At 47.4% G+C, this 8,938-nt stretch overlaps 1 protein-coding gene across 1 annotated transcript; it reads left to right on the forward strand.

Annotated features, from left to right (window-relative positions):
- Window positions 1-660: 660 nt before the first annotated feature.
- Window positions 661-2,305, forward strand: LOC104461639 (BH3-interacting domain death agonist-like; the record flags this gene model as incomplete). Its single annotated transcript, XM_010073289.1, has 2 exons — window positions 661-887; window positions 2,294-2,305. Coding segments are annotated over 2 exons (239 nt in total), but the record flags the coding sequence as incomplete, so codon positions are not given.
- Between the last annotated feature and the right edge of the window lie 6,633 nt (window positions 2,306-8,938).

Genomic DNA, 8,938 nt, shown 5'->3' on the forward strand with positions numbered 1-8,938 from the left:
GTTCTCCACCCAGTTAAGTTTGGAGCCTTCAAATTATTGCCTAGCCTTTCAGTCTTAGATAAGGCTCAGACAAACCTAATTTCTGACCAGGTGGAGCTTGCTTTTTCACATTAGTAGTGTAGCTGAGTACATGTGTTTGTACATTGTGCCTCTTGGGGAAACTCATCTTGGGAGCAAGGTGGTGTTTGTTCATGCTTGGACATCTTCTCTAGCTCCCACCTATGTGAAGGCTTTTCTATAGAACTCACTTTGCCTTCTTGCCAGTCCCCACCTGAGCTTGTGCCCCTGATCTTTGCTGTGTTTAAGGTGGGCTGCCCTTTCCTGTGAGCCCCAAGATTCCTGTGCTATTTCAGGACTTGACAGGCTAGGTGAAAACCCTGGAGGGGGGGAGCGGGGTTGTTGCGCTCTGTGTAAGGTGCTATCTAAATTTTCCAGTGGTATGTGTGTTGTCTCCCTTTTTTTTTTTTTTTTTGAGTGAGCAGCAGAGCTCAAACATAGTTATCCTGATTGCCCTCTGGGGTGGCTGGCACAAACAGGCTGCTGTGGCCGGGAGGAAGGGGAGTGGCATCCTGTGAGGTGTTAGAACAAGCAGTCAGTTACCAGCAGAGTGGCCCCGCAGGGTCTGCTGAGACTCCTTTCGCCCACAGCTGTTGCACTGAGATCCCTCTCTTCCTGCCGAACAGGAGATAACTCGGCGCATGTCAGAGGCAGTGGAAGGGCTTGCACGAGCCATCCCTTCAGACATGGAACAGGAGAAGGCCATGTTGGTGCTAGCAATGGTCTTAACTAAAAAAATTGCGAATACAATGCCCTCCCTTCTCCATCGTGTCTTCAGCACCACTGTGAACTACATCAGCCAGCAGCTCCACAACTACATTGTCAGAATGGTGAGTGTTGTCAAACAGCTCATTTTGATTCACAGTCAGCCTCTTAGCTGGCCTAGGTTATTCCCGGAGGGGTGGCCTAGTTCTGAACTGCCTGAAATCTGCTAGTTTCCCTGTAGTGCTCCGCAGGTTTGGCCAGAAGGGAATGCCAGTTCCTGCGGAGCTCTGAAAGTTGATTTGCTGAGAGAGGGAGGCTTGAGGCGCATATGTCACAGCTTCTGCTTGCCCCAATCTCACAGCAGCCAGTGACCAGTGCATTTATTCTGTAGGGGAGAGCAAGAGATGTGATTGCTCCTCTCCTCCCTGCAGTCTCTTCAGGGACCTGTGCAGTAAGACTCAGGTTCATTATGCCCTCAGGGAAGGAAAGCCTGACCTGAGCTCTGATGGCTGTATTTCCCAAATGTCTTGGGACTGAGGTCTCTGCTTTTGTCTTCCTGGGCTCCCCAGAGCTTGACAGAACTGGAAGAGGACTGAGAAACAGCACCAGCAGAGGAACAACGAGACATGGTCAAATGGGAAATGGCAGCTCCATGCTTGCTCTGTTGGAGCTGCAGGGCGTAGGTGGGGAGACTAAACAGCTAGCAGTAAAGCCAGGGTAGAAGCTAGGGATGTTTGCCCCAGGTTCAGTAACTAACCCGTTAGGGGAGAGGAAGAAATCCCCTCTGTGTGTGGGCACTTAGTAAGACCAGGTACTACTTAGGAATGAAATGTGAGAGCCTGCTGCCCTTGTGGAACACTGGCAACCCAGTTGTGGGGTGCTGCAGGTCTGTGGGTCACCCCTGCACAGCAGCCTTGCCATAGACAGTGTTGGCAGCAACGTGCAGAGGGGCCCAGCTCACCCTGTGTCACGAGACTAGGCAGCTGCCTCGTGCAGCACCCCTCTTCTCTGCCAGGCAGCAAGGCACAGTGTCACTGTGCAGTGTCACTCAGCACTGACCTCCCCTTCACTCAGCTGAGGTCAAGTGCACTGAGTTATCACAGAAACTGGTCACTAGCATAAGAGCCCAGCCCTCACGCTGCCTTACTGCTGTGTGGCGTGCTGCTGCAGCAGGCTGACAGCACAGTGTGGGGATGGCAGGCACAGGGCTGGTGGGCTGATGGTTGTCGACCCACCCCAGTGTAGCAGCATCAGCAGGGGGGGATACAGCTGGGTGCCAGGGGCAGGTCCATGCTGTTCCCTGGGACTACTGGTGCCCCCTCTCTCCCTGCCACTAGCACAGAACGGGGGGCTGAGGGGTGACAGCAACTGTGCAGCACAGCAGGCAGCAGAGTTGCAGCACTGCTGGTGGTGCTGGAGATGTGCAGAGGCTGCTGCCAGGCTCCTCGGGCAGGTGGACAGGCAGACACAGGGCTTGTCGCAGGGGATGGCTCTGCTGCTGTTAACGCTGGTTCTGTTTCTCTCCCTCTAGCTGCGTGAGTGAGCTCTCCAGGCCTCTCTGCGGAGAACGTGGATGCCCGAAGAATTTTTACTTTTCTTGATGTATGCGAATCACTGTTTCTGCTCTTGACTTCCGAGATACAGCTGTGACAGGGAAGGCAGAGCTTTGTAGATAGGCCTTTGTAGACTAGCATAGCAATGATGGTGGTGTGAGCTGCATGCCAGCTCTGCTAGTACCTGTAGTGCTTGCCCTCTTTCATTTTACAATAGTTTTTCTTTCTTAGCAGTAGCAGACTTTGTGCAGACCCTGGTTTGTGCCTCCAGGGGCAATGCTGTGGGCAGAGAGCTTGCCTTCTCAGTATTTTTTTTCTAATCAGCTGTAGTTATTCTCTTCCCAGTCCTGGTGCTGCAGCTGAGCCATCCTGAGTGTTTATTGTTCCCAGAAATGCCTCAGGCTGGAGAATGGTGGTTGATCAGCACAGATGACCAAGGGGAGGGGAAACTGCGGCTACCTTAAAGGGGAGCTGGCAGCAAGAGGAAACAACCCTAAGGGAGGCAGGAGTGTTTGGCCACGGAAGGCTGAAGTTAAGATGCTTCAGTATCAATCACCATAAACCTGTGCTTGTTTAAAAAATGAAAGTGAAGAATAATTTGTAAAGAAAAGGGCAGGGATGGATACATGGCAAATTCTTTCAGGGTGTACAACCTGGATATGCTTGAGGAAAAGTGTTTAGCTTTAGACTGCCTTGCTATAAAGAGAAAGAAGGTATCAGCCTTAGATCAGGAAGAATACCTGACATTTCTTACAAGTGTACTGCAGTTACATCTCAGGTTCAACAAACTTGGATTCAGGTTGTTTGATACATACCTGTAATCGCACACAAGGTAGCAAAAGCTTCACTTGTGATCCAGCTGCCTCAGAAGTTTTGAAATGATGTAAATATTTAGTGGGGTTTTTTTAACTTAAATAAAATTGTCAGTTCTCATGGCAATACAGCTCTTAAGAATTTCCGTTTCCATCTGGATTTTTGTGTGTGTTATGTTTTTTGTGCAGTCAGTTTTTTTCTTTCTCTCTTGTGCCTGCACTAGAAGGGGGAGGGGAGAGAGGAAAGCACAGTAGTAGTCTACACATTGTTTTTGAAAACTGTACCATTTATTAAAGTGCAACCTGTGGGCATGGTCTTACAGTAGTGTTACCATTAGCAGAGGGGAAAAAAATGTACATACCCCTTCACTTCCAACTGAATGTAAAACAATGAAGCTGGAAAGAACCTTCTTTTAAAGGTGGACACACTTTTATTAACCAAATGGCACAAGAAGCTTTAGACAATTTTCCCCAAGAGGGCTGCACTTGCATATTGAAAGGAACAATATGACTAGCTCCTTGGACAATGGGTGACTTGAGGACCAGTCAAGGTCTCTTGAACAGAATCCAAAATCCCTGCAAATTCATCCCTAACTGCTTACACCCACCGGAAGCCTAGTAGAAGATATCCCCTAATGTACATGCTACAGCATCAGTCCCATTAGCCTTTGCTACTTAAATCAAGGGGCATTCTTTTGGTCTGAGTGGGTTTTAGCTTTACATTTGAATAACAGCTTATAATGCAAGTTAAAAATGGGGAAAGACCCCCTAAAGGTACAGCAGTAAGATGCATCCTCTGCAGCATGTTCTGTCCAAATCAATAGTGTTCCTTCCCTCCCCTGCAAATACTGCAAGGAGATCAAAAGCAGCTTCCACTGGAAGCTAACTGTAGTTCCCCCACTTCTACAGCATAACCATAGACCTCGAGCTAGGAGGAAGCAAGTCAGCCTACCTAAGAGACCGAGAGAGGGTCAGCTCTAAGTAGGAAAAAAGTTATAAGGTTATTTAACTGAAGGAGGTGGGCAGGAGCGCTGTTGGGTTGTGGTTCCCCTGGATGTATTCGTAACACTGCAGCTGACCCCAGCCATGTACCCTAGTCAGGAGCGATCACTGCAGCAGATGCAAACAGAGTGCTGTTGCCTACAGCTGGCCCTGCTCCCTGTGCACCTGAGAGCTGGATCTACCAGAGTCAAGAAGTGGTGGTTTAAATCTTACAACACCTCTTCCCTCTTTTTTTTTTTTTTAATGTCAATACAGAGCTCACACTTTGAAGCATAGATACAGACATGGAGTTAAAGCAATACTCTTCTTGTAACCTTCCTAGTGCTGAAATTAAGCAGACTCAAGCCAAATTAAAGTAATGCACAGCTTCTGCCTTCAATAGGTACAGGAGATAACGTGCCTCACTTCACCATGTCTCACTGGGAAACACTTTCTCCTGTTGTGTAACCTCCTTGGAGTAGACATTACTCCTATTGTATGTGTTTGCTCCTGTTGGGAGTACACATACACAGATGAGTTGTGCTTCAGTATGTTTCATGCAGGGAATGACACACTCTACTGCAGACTTGGGCTCTATGGGGGCTGTGTTCACTCCTCTACCACCCCTCCCCTCCCTTCACAGCAAAATAATCTAATAATTACATGCTCAAATTCTGTAGCATCATCTTGCTCTGGTTCAATGAATAAGAGCCTATGCTGCCAGAAGTGCTTCTATTTTTTTACCACAATAGCAACAGCTACCTTTCTAGGGCTTTGCTAGTACTGCCATACCACTGTAGCTGAAATTAAATGTAGGGAAGGCTTATGACCTCAGATTATTTTGTTTACTACAATCATTAAAATGAAAAAAGACCAAACTTCAGAACCTCGCCTGATTAGTACTAATGAAATTTTTCATTTGTGACCATTAGAAAGCATTAATTAGTTTAAAAATACAGTCCAAAGTGTTAGCCTAGCTCTGATCAGAGCTACATGAAAAGGAAGGAAAGAGGATTCTGGCAGAAGAACTTGCCCTATACAAGAGCACTCAGCACTATGGCTTTCAACCTTCCCTTGAGCTGCAGATGCCCAAGCACAGCCCTCAGCCACAATTAAAAAAAAAAAAAAAAAACACAAAAAACCCACCAAAAAACCAACAAAACACACCAAGCCCTCACCACCAGCAAGGATGGATTCTTGTATTAGCGATTTGCTCTCTAGAAGGCAGGTTAGGAAAAGAACAACCAACTGCAAACACCACAACAGGCACTTTACCTCCAGATGGAAGTGGTGTCCAAAACCAGGTGCAACACTGAACAGAGGACATGCTTTCACAGCATCATCTGTCTCTATGCTAGGAGCTTCTGCTCAGACTTGTAAGTACTTGGAGCAGGCAGCTGCTTGATGAGTCACAGCTGACTGGGCAGAAGGCTGGAGAAGTGTTGCTTTCTTGTTTCATTGGGCCAGACCTAGTATTTTAGATTATTTTCAAGATTTTTCAGCAGCCAAATTATCACCCTGAGAATTCCCACTCAGCATCCACCTAGCTCAATGAGGACCAAAAGCTTCAGTCTTCAAGCTGCTTCTGTGTGTGCCCAGTACATCTGATTTTGCCCTGGCTGAGCAGCCCAGCACTGCTGTGCCAACTGCAGCCCCACAGCCTGCATCTTCTAAGGTTTAAGGGACTCGGGAGGCAGGAATCCATCCCATGCTCACGCAGCTGCAAGGGGCAGACATGGCTCTGTGTCCGTGGTTTGGGCTTTTAGCAACAGAGGGATTCTGGGTTTCAATCTTTGCTCCCAGCCTGTTGCTCCAGGAACGCTTGGTGAAGAAACACCTTGCCCAGCTCCCGGCCACAACACCCAAGTGAGCAGAGCCTGGCATTAAGCACAACTGAAATTTAAGTTGCACCATCTCTTGAAAGCCTTTTCCCTGACAGCTCCTTACGTAGCATGCTATTGCACACCTTTTGTAGGGCCAGTCCTTTGCTGTTCCAGTGTTTCAGATCTAGGGTGTGCTGCAGACAAAGATAAAGTGAAGAAAGAATGGGTCTAAGGTAGATATTTTGTTACGGTACAGGCCACTCGAGGACACTTCTGGGATTGAGGCACTTTTGGGAAGGGGATAAGCAACACAAGTGAGAGTAATTCTATATGCCCTTTTGTAAGTATATAGCTACTGCCTTTCCCCTGCCAGCTCCAAGAGACCCACTAAAGAGTGGTCACATCACATGGTCTGGGGTAGTCAGACCCTGCAGTTTAGGACTGCTGTAATGTACTTGAAGATGGGGGCGGGGGGAACCCTTCCATTTTCTAATTCACACCTACAACAGAGCAAGCAGCCTGGCATTCAAGTCTGTAAGAACACTGTCATCTGAGCTTCCACACTCTTGGGGACTTTCACAGGGCCTGTCCCAGCTCTGACCACAGGACTCCAGATTCAGTAGAATTCAAGTCCATAATTGACCTTTGTAGCTACTGGAGTGTTTCCAGAGGAAAAAGACGCATATGATAAATTTTCTAAATGTGTGGTCAGTGGGGTGGGGGAGAAGAGGGCACAAACTCTTTCTGACTTGTCAAATCTGTAAGAGCCTAAAATGTGAAGTATATAAAGGAACCAAACAACCAAAATGCACGGTGCAGCTGATGCTCCCTTAAATGGAGCAACACACCAGGTACTCAAGGCTTTTGCCTCACCATGAAAATGCTTAACAGAACAAAGTAATTTGTTTTCCTTTCTACTGCTGCCACCTTCTCATTGCTGCGTGTGAAAGACAATGCTTTTAAATTTAATGCCCCACTGGGATCATTGTGCCAGCAAGCTAGGGACTTCTTCCCTAGCTGGCGTGGATCTATTCTTCTCACCTGTCCCATACCCGTCTCCCACGCTACTACTGAAACAACCGTGTACAGGGAAGAGCTAAAAGAATATCTGAACCCCTCCCACCCACAGTTTGTACACAAGTTATCCAGTGTCCAAAAAATCCACCTCTGCTGCAGAGTGCATGTGGGTACTTCTGTGTAACCTGCTCTGCAGCTACAGACGGCCCATGTCCCCAATTTAGGTGCATCACCTTCAGCAAGGAGAAGACATAGGCTGGGCTAAGAAGGGTCCTTTTCCCACAGAGAGCGTGCCTGGAGAGGAAACCAAAGCCATCAGCAAAGCAGCAGGAGAAGCACAGACCTACCCGACATACTGGGCAGTAGCGCAGCCCTTGCCTGAGGAACAGCCAGGTACCTGCACACGCTGTGTCACTTGTAGATCAATACTGTTGCGACACATGAAATGAAACAAAATTGTAAACATTTGGGCACATCCATGACAAAAGGAGCGTAAAGACAGCTCTCCTCTCCATGCCAGGGAAGCCCCCCTTGAGGGACCATCAGAGGGAACTGTGGTGGTGGGAAGGCAGACACTAGAGAGTCCACAGCATGCAGAGGTCCCAGTGGCCCATTCTGGGCATACCGCGCAGCAAAGAGAGTACCAGCAGGGCACCAGGAAATGGCAAAAAAAGTAAATTCCATTTTGAAACATGGTAAAGGTTTTCGTTGGGCTTTTGTTCGTTTTTTTTTTTTTTCTCTTAAGGCTAATTTGCTACCTTTTGTACAGGGAAAAAGAGCAATGATCAGCAGTAAAGTCCAGAACTCCAGTGCTCCTCAGTTCAGTGCACAGCAGCAGTGCATATGTGACAATCATTCCTCAGTATTGAACTTCTTCACACACACAGAGTTCAAAATCCAAGAAGTTTTCTAAAAAATCCACTCTCAAAAAAGCTTACACAAAAACATTTCCTCAGAATCTGCCAGGTTCCTACTGACTTCGCAGCATCCTGGGATACAAGTGGGATAGGAAAATGTACCAAGAATATAATAAAATAGAGCATGTGCTAAAATCTCTTCATTCTCAGATCACATAAGAAACCAGCTCATTAGAAGACATACTCTAGATAAGGTTATTTAGAAATAAAGTACCTTGTCCTTGTGCTTCATGAAGAGTGAGCTTCCCATAAGCTCACATTTTGATCTTTACCTTAACCCCAAGTTCCCGTTCACCCACCTCCACCTGGTCTAAGCCACAGTGCCAGCACACACCCTCAGAGACATGTCAGTAGCTTTGCCTGGAAAGCCCAAGGTCTGGCCCACAGAGCTGCTGTACAGACAAGGACAGACAGGGAAACACACACTGGAAAAGAACACTTGCGGCTGGATCAGACATAGCTAATGCATATGGCAGTACCTAAAAGGCTTCTCTTCACACCCATTTGAAGTGTTGTGACTGCAGCAAGAGGGATTTACTTTTTGCCAAAGTAACTTTCTCATCATTTGTGAACCTCTAAGTTTAGCTAATTACAGATTCAGAGTCGCAAAAGAAATTGCACTGAACAACACTCCAGGTCAGATCAGGAACAGGCAGAGAGAGGAGATGTTTAATGCTCTTTTGCTCAGTTACTAGAATCCATTGTTTTATGTATCTGGGATTCTGTCACAGCCAAGACCAGTTAGGACTAAATATACTCTGTGCTTAACCTGGGAAAGATGATACAGACTGCAGCGTGATACAGGACAGCATAGCATTTAACCTTTGAATTGCACGGGAGGCATCGGCCTCAGTTCCACGTAGATTTGCCGTTATCTTTGCTGAATATACCCTGGTGTCAGCGTAATGATCAGAACGGCACCATGTCCAGCATGAATTTGCACCTCTGGTAACTCAAGGGTGGCAGTAAAGTGGGATGGATGGGAGCCGAGCAAATGGATTCTCAAACCAGCAAATGGCAGTATTCCTCCCTCCCTCCTGAGCGGCCAAAGCCCCGTCCTGCACACCCTGCCC

The sequence above is a fragment of the Pterocles gutturalis genome, unplaced genomic scaffold, assembly GCF_000699245.1.
Source record: "Pterocles gutturalis isolate BGI_N339 unplaced genomic scaffold, ASM69924v1 scaffold9827, whole genome shotgun sequence".
In the NCBI taxonomy this organism is placed as follows: Eukaryota; Metazoa; Chordata; class Aves; order Pterocliformes; family Pteroclidae; genus Pterocles; species Pterocles gutturalis.